This window comes from Haematobia irritans, chromosome 5 (genome assembly GCF_050003625.1).
Source record: "Haematobia irritans isolate KBUSLIRL chromosome 5, ASM5000362v1, whole genome shotgun sequence".
In the NCBI taxonomy this organism is placed as follows: Eukaryota; Metazoa; Arthropoda; class Insecta; order Diptera; family Muscidae; genus Haematobia; species Haematobia irritans.
Genome location: NC_134401.1, coordinates 152,169,540 through 152,182,653, shown reverse-complemented (window position 1 = coordinate 152,182,653; position 13,114 = coordinate 152,169,540). Strand labels below are relative to the sequence as shown.

Here is a 13,114-nt window from a genome sequence, read left to right as displayed (position 1 = left end):
TTCAAACAATCAGACAAAGTGCAATTTAAGATAGTTGTAAAAGAATCATTGTGGTCAAGTAAAACACTATTGTTTAGAGGTTTATTAATTTTATTAAACATTTATAAATTCTCATAAATATAACATTTATACGACTATCACATCACATTTAACATATTTTTATGCATTAATAAAAGATTGATGTTGAGTTACAAGTTGCAAGTTACATGTTGTAGCGTCTATCAGCCAGTGCTTTTATTCCCAATGGAGGCAGCGTGTCTGGAAAAATATTTGAAAAACTATCACTTTATTCCATTTGGAAACTCAAAAATTGTTCACCAATATACCTTTCACAATTTTAAGCGAAATAACTATGTTTTCAGCACTTCATTATAATTTTTATTTATTGTAAGAAGCTAGTTGTGCTTGGTATTTCACAAAATATAAAATGGTTCTTGTAACAATAGTGATAGCAAAATACTTTCATGCGAATACTGATGGCAAAATACTATCACAGTTGGCGATTGTTGCAGTGTCACTTACGAGTCTGTGGTAGCGATGAGGATGAAATGGAACTTTGTAATACTGGCAGGGATAGATGCTAGGATGAATTCTGGACACGGATCTCCCTACTGCAGACAATTTGCTTTGAACTCAAGGCATATTAAAGAGGTAAAGTCATGCAATCAGGTGACTAATATCGACATTCATCTTGTCAAAGGCTTTGTTTACGTTTAGTAGGTTTGTTTACATTCTTTGTGTACATAACTAATTAATATGCCTTGCTTTGAACTTCATTTGTGCAAATTTATACCACAGTCCCTGTACCCAGCAAGCTAGATTTAGAGCCTAAGGTGAATGGGCTGCAATGTGTTGAATTCTACTATTGAGAGCAACGTCTGTTTTTTTGTTAAATTTAATTTTCTCAAATTGAATTCGATGACAATTGTTTGAAAAACGTTGGAAAGCGTGTTGAATATATGCATTTCCCTAATGCTTATGTTTATTGGGATAATTTATGCAGTTTACACTACTTCGTTTTTTATCGTACGTCTAAAGGGCCCATTAAGCAAAGTATATGCTTTACTTGAATATGGCAACATTGGTTGACTGATACAATTATGACAGCTATATGTCATCAGTGTTTGCTGGTAGTTAAAAAGAAGAAGAAACGTACGCTGTTTTTATAAATTATTATTAAAAAATTTTACAAATATATTGCAAATATGGTGAAACTTACACCAGAGTTGATAAACCAATCAATGCAATTTATAAATCCTTGTCGGGAGAGAGAACTGGATCTGCGAGGTTACAAAATACCACAAATTGAAAATTTGGGAGCCACGCTTGACCAATTCGATACTATCGACTTATCCGACAATGATCTCAGGAAATTAGATGGACTTCCATATTTGGCGCGGCTCAAATGTCTATTGCTGAACAATAATCGTATTTTGAGAATAGGTGAGGATTTACATGAATGTGTTCCTAACCTAAACTCGGTGATATTGAGTGGTAACAATCTCCAGGAATTGGGTGATTTGGAGCCGCTATCACAACTACCGCATTTAGAAACAATATGTCTGCTTATGAATCCCGTGTCAACCAAACCCTACTATAGAGAATATATGACATACAAATTTCCCCATTTGAGGCTTTTAGACTTCAGGAAAATCAAGCAAAAAGATCGTAAGGCGGCCATGGAGTTTTTCCGGTCGAGGCAAGGCAAAGAGCTGTTGAAGGAAGTGGCAAAGAAAACAAAACAAAATGCAGCGGCTGCTGCCCAAGCAGAGGGCAACCCTGGCAAGGGAGGCGGATCAGGCAGGTTTGCAAATCCGGAAGATATTCGACGAATTAGAGAAGCAATAAAACGTGCCAGCTCTCTGCAGGAAGTGGAAAGATTATCACAGATTTTACAAAGTGGCCATATTCCTGAAAATTTTGTTCTGGAACAAAATGGCACAACTCATAATGGGAATAGTGCTGGCGGAGGTCAAGCCATGGAACATTAGTGATACTAAACATTTCGCCCATGTAATTTAACAACATAATACGTTTCGTTCATAAGTTTTATTTGTGAATTTGCAAGAATATAAACAATGATGAAGAAGAAACTCCAAACACGTGATTTTCTGGGTAAATCATATTCTAACACTTTATTTTCATTTTCTTTTTTCATAGAAAAAAAATGATATTACAAAACAAAATATTTTAAACGGCAAAAAACAGTTTTATAAAGACATACTTTTCTTATCCTCCCAGTACAACATAAATTTCCGAAGCTAATATATGTAACTTATGGACAATAGTGGTAATAAATTAATTCGGGTTTCTTCGATTCGTTTTCTACTTTTGGGTAGGAATTGTTGACTTAAAAATGGTTAAATGATTTTATCTAAACAATTTGATTTATCTAATCTATTTTGCGTCGACTAACGATTGCTTTTGAGTTTGAACTTTATTTAGTTCTATATTTTTCATAGTCCTTTGGCTTCCATTATAGATTCGTAATGTAGACCCGTATAGAAAATAATCCACGTGACTAAAAATCCAGCAAACGATGTCATAAAACCTTCTTTAATTAGCTCCCAAGCACCACCATAAGCTTCCTCATCAATAGATTGGAAATTAATAGCATAAACATAAACCAAGCCACAGCTTATACCAGCAAATCTGAAATACAAATGGGGGGCATAATTAACATATATATGAGACAATTTACAAAGTGTGGACTACAGTAATATCGTTAACAATAATAGCATTATTGTATCTTTACTAATTTAGCATATTATTCTTCTAGTGTTCCCTTAAAATATTGAGCAGGAAAAGATCCTTTTATTTATCTAATGTGATCCCTTATTTTTACTGCTTTATTGTATCCGTCAAAATTCAAAGCATTAACATTCAGCACCAATGTTAGGCTAGGCTAGGTTAGGCCCGATGTATCAGGCTCACTTAGACCATTCAGTCCATTGTGATACCATAGTGCTGAACTTCTCTCTTATCACTGAGTGCTACCCGATTCCATGTTAAGCTCAATGACAAGGGACCTCCTTTTTATGGCCGAGTCCGAACGGCTTTCCACATTGCAGTGGAACCACTTAGAGAAGCTTTGAAACACTCAGAAATGTCACCAGCATTACTGAGTGAGATAATCAGCCGCTGAAAAACTTTTTGGTGTAAGGTCGAAGTAGGTATCGAACCCACGACCTTGTGTATACAAGGCGGGCATGCTAACCACTGCACCACGGTGGCTCTCTGCACCAATCTTCCTTTTATCAAGATTACTTCAATGCAATGTCTTGATTTAAAAGACAGTTATTATTTGTATCAAAAATTGCCATTGCTATATAATTTTTATAAAAAAATTGCGTGAACACCTAGAAATGGTATTACATTGGTCCAATTAATAATTGTAAATCGAATGCTATTATGTTCACCGCGACTACATATATGATTTGTACTTACAATACTAATCCCAAGAACCCTTTCAGTGGCACAATGCCCCATATGATGCCCAATATGATTCCAAAAACTTGACGGGACCAATAGATAACATCCAAAAATTCATCCTGGAAAAAAATAGAGGTGATTTTTACATATTACATCAGTATGGAATAATTCATAAAAATTAGGAATTTTATTAGGCTATGCCCATTTAACTCTTGGCACATATCAATACAGCTTTGCAAAGATGAGTCGACTACCGAATCGAAACAACAACTAGAATAATGCTATCTACAAAGTTTTGATATATTTATGGAAATTGCTACATCAAGAAATTCATTATCGATTTCCATACTAAATGAACCCAATTTAATTTATGCGAAAAGTTTTTAGCCAAGCACTTGGACTTTAAAAATGGACTATCCCTCATATTCTGGTTTCAGAATTGGCAAAACACGACTACATATATGATTTAACAGATCATTATGCCCCGAAACACAATTATATATAGATTAAAACTATAATTTAAAGAATTTTTCCTGAAAAAAAATGAGTTGTTTCGAGATATTGACAACAGATCCCACATAGATGCTCTCATAGGTTCATCGATATTGATATATGGAATTTAGAGATCAACATTAAATCCACAATTTCAAGCTATTATTTTCCTCCTAGTTTTTAATTCATTACAATCTTGTCACTGCTGTACATTGCCCACATTTCCATTAATTAAAACCATTTAAATAAAGCAGGGCACAATAAGGACCAAAAGTCATGGGCAGACTATTTTTTTTTTAAATTTTGTACTACTGGAGTTCAGCCTATATGAATTAATTGGGAATGGGGGGAGGAGGATGAATATATAATTAAGATTCTCACCTTATCTGGCCACTCAGATTTCCCAGTCAATGCGCGATTGCAGATTTCTTTAAGAGATGAAGATTTGACACTGCCACTGGCATTATGTTGTATCGTGTTTGTTCGGGTAGTCATTTTAATTCAATAATTTAACTTATAGACAACTTAAAAACGAAATAAAAGTTAATTAAACGCTCCAAAAGTACCGAGAAAAATGCACGAATCGAAAACTCGACGTGTAGAACAGGGATGATATTACTTTTCCAAATGTCAAAGTAGCGTAGAGGTTGTTCAGACACACATGATTTGTTGTACAAAATTTATTAATGGGTTGCTACGATTAAAAGAAATGTTGTACGTTAATAGTTCAAAAAATTATAATGGAAGTCGTTTGTTTACTTAAAATAGCCACCAAAAGTGAGTCGAAGAGAAATCAAATTTGACATGTGAGAAACAGAAAACTTGCAAGTTTTTGCTGGTTAGTTTTTTGTTTTGAGTTACAAGTAGCAATTTACATGTTGCCGCGTCTATCAGCCAGTGTTTTTATTCTCGATGGAGTAAGCGTGTCTGGAGAAATATCTGAAAAACTAGAACTTTATTCCATTTGGAAAGTCAAAAATGTTTCAACAATATACCTTTCACAATTTTAAGCAAAATAACTATGTTTTCAGCACTTCATTATCGTTTTTATCTAAACAAATTATAATAAGCTAGTTGCGCTTGGTGTTTCACAAAATATAAAATGGCTCTTGTAACATAACAATAGTGATGGCAAAATACGTTCATATACATTTCATACGTTTTGATACGCTGCCCCATCACAGTTGGCGATTGTTGTAGTGACACGAGTCTGTGGTAGCAATGAAGATGAAATGGAACTTTGAAATGCTGGCAGGGTAGATGTTGTAATGACTCCTTTACATATTGGAGAAAGGCATTTATTCCATATACTTTAGGATGGAAGATTATATTTGGATTATATTTGGAACTGTTCCCATTTCCAACTGAAGCTTCCCAAATAAGCCTTTTATACTTTTTCCATGGCAGAATAATTTTTGATAATTAGTGTAATAGTATTGTTGGGCCCATAATTTTTGTGTTTGGCTAAGTATTTCAAACATATTTGAAGCGTATGTTTTAATTTAACGGCATTTGCTGTCACATCCATGCACAGGGATATTTAAAGTAACACATGTTGACATTTGTTTAATTAAGATAATAAATACAATATGTGTCACCCTGTTATAAAAAAGACATTGACTTTGACAACATTACGTCGATTTGCAATTTGTGATAAAAAAAAACTTAAAAAAGTTAAAACTTCTGTGTTATTCTATAGTTCCAATACATATTGGAATATTGTGAATATTTTAAACGAGTTGCCTCTAAAAACGGTGTGGAGCAACTCGCCACTTGCCCTGAAACACAAAGTTCATCGTTTGCTGCTGCGAGGGTAGTGAGTAATGGCAGAATCAATAGTCCAAGATTGGCTGTCCGATTTTCAACGTATACAGGGTCAACCTGAAGAGATCAAAGAGTTCGCCGCCGAGCATGACACAGAATCTGAAATCGCTGAAGTTATATTCACAATACTAAATGATCGACAACGTCACGAATCATTGGTGCATGAAATTTGCCAGCAACTGTTGGCCTTCTATCGCAGCACGGAAAAGACTTTACAAAAGTTTCCCCTGCAATTCATACCTGTTCTAATCTATACGTACCTGCGTGCCGTAGCTGGTGGTGATAAGAAAAGCGTACGGAGCCTGGAAACCCTACTTATTTGCATTTACAATGGTGAAGTTTCAACAGAGGATGGCAGTCCGAGAATAGTACAATTCCGTATGCCTATATTGGCTCAAGCATCAGTATATCACGAAGAGAAAAATCTCCCTTTGACAGATCTAAGACGGTGGGAGGAGAATTGCAATCGTGAGATTAAATGGGGTCCCCACCAGAGAATCGAAGCCATAACGGCTCAGAATCGTTTGCGAATCATGACAGCATTATTATTCTGCTACAATCAACAAGTTAGTCTAACACAAAAATCGGCGCTAATACATTTGTGCCGTGTTGCCTCACAACTGGTGACAGAGGGGTTCACGAACAAATTAACACATACTCATAGGATCTCGTACGGGTGAGAGATATAGTCTAATAAAGTTTAAGTTTGTTTCAACACTCATCTTAGTGTTTGTGTAGTACATTGATTCGCTAAACATTAATTGACCTTTGCTAGGCTAATTAACACAAAAAAAAATCGAAACACTTGTTATACATGAAGTGCACTTGATAAGTAAGCCTTTCATGTGATTATGAGAAAAAATAATATAACCTTTTAAAATCCTTAATTTTATCAAATGCCTTAAGTTACAATGGTCTATAAAAATTCATTTTGAAGTCATTGAAATTTCCACATATCGCTTGGGGTTTATTTTTCGGTGGGTTTAGAAGACAGTACAAATTACGTACATTGGGAATGGAAATTCGAATATTCGCCATATCGTCAAAAAAATTACTCTCTGTAATCTTCAAATTTTATAATCAAACAAAAATTCTTTAAAGATTAACCAGATTTTTCCAAAATATTTGGAATTGCCTTTTTTACTTCTGTGGTCAACATACGACACTTCCGGAAACTAAGAGATTTAGGCAATATTTTTCATATTTCCGAAAATTGCTTTTATATTTTCGGAAAATGCAATTTTCCGAAACATTTCCTTTCTTCGGAAATTAGCTCCATATGTATTTTAATTCGAAAGTTTCTTTGTTGTTTAATTTTCTGTTTTCTTGTCCGCATGTAATCTTTACTTCTTAACGATAAGTTTGTAAAAAAAGCATATAAAAAAGCAATTTCATTGTAATGGCAAAACATCTAACCAACTAAATGTTATTTTATTTAAGCTCTGATCCATCTCTAATGCCCAAATCTATGATTCCACGCATTCCGTTATCCTCAGCATTCCTAGTGGAGTTAGTGCATGCTATTTACTATGCCATGTTCAATGGTTTCGGCACAGTAGCCATTCAGACATTAGAAGACATCCATAATAGGGCCTGTTTTGAAATGTATACGGAACTGATTTTGATAACGAGTGCTATACGCAATTCACTACACGCCAATCCCTCGGGACAGCCCAGTGATGGCCCAATGGGCCTTAGTGTTGCATTGACACCATCCACAACTACCGTAACCACCGCTGTTTCAAAATCCATGATTACTAATGCATCATTCCGTACGAAAAAGCTACCCGATGATATACCAATACAGGTGCAAGATCTTACAATGCCACAGGCACCTACCCATCAATTGGCCAGTGTTACTGAAGAAACTGCCGAACAAACGCAAAATGCTAAAGAGTCTAGCCAACAGGGCTCTCGAAATTCTATTATTCGTCCCAGTATGGAGGGTATTAAGGCCCAGGCACATAAAGCCTTAATAGCCGGCTTCAAAAAGTCCAAAGACAAGGACAAGGATAAAGATAAGGACAAAGATAAAGATAAGGATATATCCAAGTCTGCTCATCAAACCAATGGTAGTGCAAGCACGAATATTGCTGACAATATCAAACCACCGCAACGAAAGCTAGATAAACATATGCAGCGCAATTCTCTACTTCAACTACAAATGGAGGGTTCAACCACATTGGACTTTGAGAAGAGCCCGGGACCTGTGGTCAAGAGTAAAAATTATGATACCATAGACACTATGGAAATGCTACCTATGCAAACTTTAATGGCAAATGAAAGCGGCAGTAATAGTTTTAGCATTGACAGTGATTTGAATGGTGGTACTATTGTAAATGCCATGTCTGGTGGCATGGTTGGTGGCGGTGTAGGAGGCGGCTTAGGTAATAGCAATAATAATAGTACAACCACCACAACCTCAATGACCAGCAGTGACCTGTTAACGACAAAAAGTTTCGATTCCAGCATTGAATTGCCGGCAATGGGTAATGCTGCAACGACCATTGTTGGGGGTGTCAAAAGCAACGATACCCACATGGATTAGTGACTTTCTAAGGCTTCCAGTGGCCAGCCCAGGCCACTACTTATTATATTGCAATTAAAAAACAAACCTAAGCGATAAACCCATGAATAAGGCAAATCGTTATATGATGTAAAATTGGCGAGCAAGAAATGCGACAAGATGCAACATCATACACTACTATAATACAATGGTTGAAAGTTACAGTACATTACATTAATAGGTGGAGGTGTGTTTATTTTTTATTGATTTGTATAGAAGAAATCACCTGCAGAGAACAACACACAAATCAATATATAGTGTTTTTTTTGTTAATTTGTGCCAATGAATCATGATTTTATTTGCATTTGTTTTAATAATTATTAATAACTTATTCATTAATTGTTATTACGAATTTGATTCGAAGAAAAAAGAGTTTTCATGCATATACATGAAAATGTCTCAAAATTTTAAAATTTTTTTGTGTGTACAACTATTTACTCTTAACGATTTCAATATTATATATTTCTTTGCATATATATTGTATACTCCTCCCTCCCCCAATTTATTACGATAATTGTTATTTAGGTGTAAAGAAATAACTTAAGAAAATTCCCAACTTCTTTTTTAAATAACAAAATGCAATTCTTGAGTATTATCAAATATACAAAAAAATGCAATGTAATCACGGAAAAAGCTAAAGCAAATTTTTGTCAAAAGAACGTACTATTTTATGCGTGTGAAAATTTGTATTGAATTAGTCGAGAGAGACATATAGATATGTATTTTTATATTAATACATATATAAATCTATAGCCAGTCCAATATATCTCAAGATATTGATGTATACAAACATACATATATTTCTTGTACCTCTATATATGTGGGTTTTACTTCCCTTCTTCCTTCCGTCTTCAACTTCTACATTGTAATTTTAAGTAGAAATTGTCAACAAACAAAACAAATGGAGAAAAAGTTTATTAATTATTGTGTATTATTGTTTTTATTTTGTTCTAATTCATTTTTATTAAACATATTTATGTAATTTTTAACTTATAAAAACAAAACAATTTGTTACTATTATTATAATTATTAATTAAAATATATATATATACACAAACTTAAAGAAAAACTAATAATACAGAGTATTCACTTTAATATGGCATTAATATAAGGCAAAATCCGTAAACCTCCCAGATAATCATTCACAAAAAAAAATCACACACACACACACACGAAATAGATAAATGTTATACACTAATACAATATATATACGGCAAGGAGAAAACAATAAAATTAAATAAAAATTGTGGGGTATCTTGCAATTCATACCAAAGACTTATTAACAAATATCACTGATTGAAAATTAGGTTTCTAAATGTTCAGTTTTTGTTTGGTAAGATTTGCAAAGATTGTGCCCTCAAATATAAAGGAAAACCAAATCACAAATCCATCTAGATGTTGCTAAATTCAAGGTTTTTGTGAACACTAAGCAGTATAGTTTTGAAACAAATAATTGTAGTCATAGATTTTATCTTTATGGTGCATCTTTCTATGTTGCATAATTTCAAACAAAGGACAATGTGGAACTTTTCTCATACCAATGAATGTAACGTTCATACCAATGAATGTAACCCTATCATATTTCCATTAATTAATTTTGTATAAGTTCGAACGCCGTGCGACTCGTTGTTGGGAATTCAAGTCTAAAAGCTTCAGGTCATCTGAACTCAACGTCGTTTTTACATGTTTTCAGAAAGCGATTGAAGCCATGTATATCAAAGCATTTGTAACCCAATGTCTTCTAAAAGTTATAGTCAAAATATAGTTCATTTAAGAGATGTACAATTTTAGAGAAATTTTCGAAATGAAATCTTCGAATCTAACTATGATTGAGACTCCCAAGATATTTGAATATTGAATTGGTAAAAAGATAAAACGAATTATTTCAAAATCTTTTCCATGCTTTAAAATGACAAAAAATCGAATCAAAAAAGAATTTTGATAACATTTTTATTTTATACCGAAATTTAATTAAGCTACGTATTTTAATGCCAACGAGTCATCGGTCGATGAAGTAATTTTATAATATTGCATTCCAACCAGCCAACAGTTTTGAAACATGTGTTATTTTGAGTAATCCTTTATTAAAAGTTTCGGAATTGATTGATCGAATTTTGTGAAAATAAAAAATATATTTTTCCCATACCTAAGGATTATAAGTAAATCTATTCTACTTGAAAACTAGCAGTGATTACTTTTCAAGTATTGTTTGGCGATCGAATGTAAATAAAATTTAAAAATTAATCCACTTACAAAATCTCAGTGGGAAAAGTTGTCGTCCATCAATGCTAAACACCAATTACAACAAATTTGACTACCCTTTATAGTCTACAGTTTCTGATTTTTCAGTTTCTCTAATTTGGAAGAAATACCCACATGTAAACCGACTCATACGATGGATTGAAATCAGGATCAAAGTCCTAACTTTCGACATCTTCAAGTTTTTCATCGTCACCTTCAGTAATGATGGCTATAATAATTTCAATCATTTCTTCTTTATAAATTGGCTGTCCTTCCTAATTTCATGCAATTTTGAGAATCTTCTATAGTGCTTGGTGATTCATTATCTGCATTTGTTAAATAGTATTTGGAAATACAAAAATTTTGTGTTGTTAAATGTAGGATTTGAGTTTGTTAAATAGTATTTGGAAATACAAAAATTTTGTGTTGTTAAATGTAGGAAGTTAATGTAGTTAAAATAATTTCAAAAATTTATCAATTAAAATATAATTTCATAAAAAAATTGAATAAGTAATACATTTGTGCATATATATATAAAACCCAAAACACCCACATACACACACATAAAATGCAATCTAATAATGCCGACAATGTGAAAATCATATATGTATTTATTGAAATGTTAATTACTACTGAATTATACCAAATCATGTTACATATTATCAATTAAAAAAATAATAATAATAAAACAAAGAAATTAAAAGCGATTATAAACTAAACTGAAATAAAGAAAGAAATCTATATATTCAAATGTAAAATGTTTGAATTTTTTCTAAATTTTAAGGATATTTTATTATTGCAAACATTTTCTAAATTTACCCTGCAAGAAAATTCGCGGTACATCAATACCCTCTTTTACATTGAGCGTACGTCGATGCACATACGTATTGGTTATGACCTCAAAACCATTTTCTTGAAATAGCTTAGCTAATTCATTTTCGGCAAAATAATAACTCCGTGTACCATCCTGACGCATATAGAAATTTTCGGAAATTTTATGACCTGATTTGAATCTTAGCTGAGCCATATCATAACGGCCATAATCTCGAAAGAGTACAATACCTCCAGGTTTTAATAATGTATGCAAATTTCTAATAACAATTTCGAATTTTGTTGGAGCTATTGCAGACAGAACAAATATCATTGAAATAATATCAATAGTCTGGGCGGGTATATGCTGGTCTATTGTGTCCGTTGTTATATCACATTGAAAGGCTTTTATGTGATCTTCATTATATTTGGGATGAGAGCGTACAAAATCTATTGCTCGGGGTGAAAAATCACATGCATAAAAGTAATTGTTACTTTGACCTAAAGATTCTAGTTCCTCCATTAAGGGATACACGAAATTGCCTACCCCACAACCAACTTCCAGAAGTTTTCGACTTTCCTTCGAATCCGTGGAGACTGGATGATCCTGTATGAGTTCTTGAAATTCCCTCGTTGTCCATCGCCGATCTTTGAAAAATCTGGTTTCGTTGCGTTTATAGAAGAGATCCCAATGTTTTTGTGCCTGGAGAAATGTTTTAATTCTTGAGCCATTGAGAGAACCTTATATGCACACTGATTATATTACCTGATTTTCTAGTTGTTGCGCCTTGAATTCTGGTATTATGCGTTTATTCTGCTCCTCCAATTTTTTCTTTTCATCGTCAGTCAGAGATTTTTCAGCGCAAGTAAAAATATCTTCAATTAAATCCGACGTTTCAATCATTATTTGTAAACAATCACGTTGCTGTATGAGGATTATACTGAAGCCTAAAATGGTTCGCACAACGTACGCAAGTTGTTACTGTAGCACAGAGAATAAAAACACAAGAGAACGAAACTGCGTCACTGGTGGCAGTCATGAGGAAAAATTCTCTAATATCATGCAGTTTTTGCAGCGTCACCCAGTTCAATTCTCTGCCGGCTTTACAAAACGTAAGACATATAGGATTTAGAACCTACTTTGTAATAACAAATGTTCTTTTATATAAATCTTTTCATTCCATTAAATTTTTTGGCAGACAATTTGAAATTAGCAGTCAGCAGTCACTGACTAAAAGAAACAGAGTACTCGTTTAAGGTGGGTATTAAGTTCGAGTTTAGCCGCTAAAATTGTCATTTTTTCACGATTAATTTTTTTAATAATCCATTTTAAGGAATGCAAACTTTGTGAAAATTTGCTTTGGGATATTCCCCATCAAGTTATAATGAAATCTGCAACAAATATGTATATATGTATAATTTTAGCGGCTAAACTCGAACTTAATACTCACCTTTATCCAGGGCATCTCCAAAAAATATGCAACACTGTCATTAGCTGTTCAAAAACAATCACAGAATACAAGTAAATTCATGCATTTTTAATGTATGATATGCCCAAATAGTAATAAAATTTAGTGCTGTTTATGACACTATAACACTTTGAATTTCCTCTTATTCGATAAATTAGTCACAACAAAATGCTATTGTGAATCTAAAAAGCGTCACTTTATCAAAATGCAATCTGGCAAAACCAACGCGACTTGCACTGATGTGATGTTCTGGATAGAACACCAGTGCAACGATGTTCTG

At 33.4% G+C, this 13,114-nt stretch overlaps 4 protein-coding genes across 4 annotated transcripts; 2 read left to right on the top strand and 2 right to left on the bottom strand.

Moving 5' to 3' along the window:
* Window positions 1-1,117: 1,117 nt before the first annotated feature.
* On the top strand, window positions 1,118-2,100 carry U2A (small nuclear ribonucleoprotein polypeptide A'-like U2A). The gene has a single exon (XM_075309980.1). It carries the CDS (start codon window positions 1,206-1,208, stop codon window positions 1,989-1,991), a length of 786 nt encoding a protein of 261 aa, XP_075166095.1. The 5' UTR covers window positions 1,118-1,205; the 3' UTR covers window positions 1,992-2,100.
* A 7-nt stretch (window positions 2,101-2,107) lies between these two features.
* On the bottom strand, window positions 2,108-4,541 carry LOC142238366 (GEL complex subunit OPTI). The gene is made up of 3 exons (XM_075309981.1): window positions 4,306-4,541; window positions 3,448-3,551; window positions 2,108-2,652 (listed from the first exon to the last, which is right to left on the bottom strand). Exons 1-3 carry the CDS (start codon window positions 4,417-4,419, stop codon window positions 2,457-2,459), a joined length of 414 nt encoding a protein of 137 aa, XP_075166096.1. The 5' UTR covers window positions 4,420-4,541; the 3' UTR covers window positions 2,108-2,456.
* Window positions 4,542-5,523: 982 nt separating this feature from the next.
* On the top strand, window positions 5,524-11,313 carry Hyccin (PI4KA lipid kinase complex subunit hyccin). Its single transcript, XM_075308728.1, has 2 exons — window positions 5,524-6,424; window positions 7,189-11,313. Exons 1-2 carry the CDS (start codon window positions 5,748-5,750, stop codon window positions 8,294-8,296), a joined length of 1,785 nt encoding a protein of 594 aa, XP_075164843.1. The 5' UTR covers window positions 5,524-5,747; the 3' UTR covers window positions 8,297-11,313.
* Window positions 11,149-12,304, bottom strand: LOC142237419 (tRNA N(3)-cytidine methyltransferase METTL6). The gene is made up of 2 exons (XM_075308729.1): window positions 12,132-12,304; window positions 11,149-12,068 (listed from the first exon to the last, which is right to left on the bottom strand). The coding sequence occupies exons 1-2, from the start codon at window positions 12,267-12,269 to the stop codon at window positions 11,349-11,351; spliced, it is 858 nt and encodes a 285-aa protein (XP_075164844.1). The 5' UTR covers window positions 12,270-12,304; the 3' UTR covers window positions 11,149-11,348.
* Between the last annotated feature and the right edge of the window lie 810 nt (window positions 12,305-13,114).

What these genes read in the sequence shown, in the direction of transcription:
- LOC142238366 (XM_075309981.1), bottom strand. Translation starts at nt 4,419, where the DNA reads ATGACTACCCGAACAAACACGATACAACATAATGCCAGTGGCAGTGTC. An exon ending in AATCTGAGTGGCCAGATAAG is followed by an intron (nt 3,552 to 4,305) that starts GTGAGAATCTTA and finishes ATTTTTTTCCAG; the next exon opens with GATGAATTTTTGGATGTTAT. An exon ending in GGGTTCTTGGGATTAGTATT is followed by an intron (nt 2,653 to 3,447) that starts GTAAGTACAAAT and finishes TTTGTATTTCAG; the next exon opens with ATTTGCTGGTATAAGCTGTG.
- LOC142237419 (XM_075308729.1), bottom strand. Translation starts at nt 12,269, where the DNA reads ATGATTGAAACGTCGGATTTAATTGAAGATATTTTTACTTGCGCTGAA. An exon ending in CGCAACAACTAGAAAATCAG is followed by an intron (nt 12,069 to 12,131) that starts GTAATATAATCA and finishes ACATTTCTCCAG; the next exon opens with GCACAAAAACATTGGGATCT.
- U2A (XM_075309980.1), top strand. Translation starts at nt 1,206, where the DNA reads ATGGTGAAACTTACACCAGAGTTGATAAACCAATCAATGCAATTTATA.
- Hyccin (XM_075308728.1), top strand. Translation starts at nt 5,748, where the DNA reads ATGGCAGAATCAATAGTCCAAGATTGGCTGTCCGATTTTCAACGTATA. An exon ending in ACTCATAGGATCTCGTACGG is followed by an intron (nt 6,425 to 7,188) that starts GTGAGAGATATA and finishes ATTTTATTTAAG; the next exon opens with CTCTGATCCATCTCTAATGC.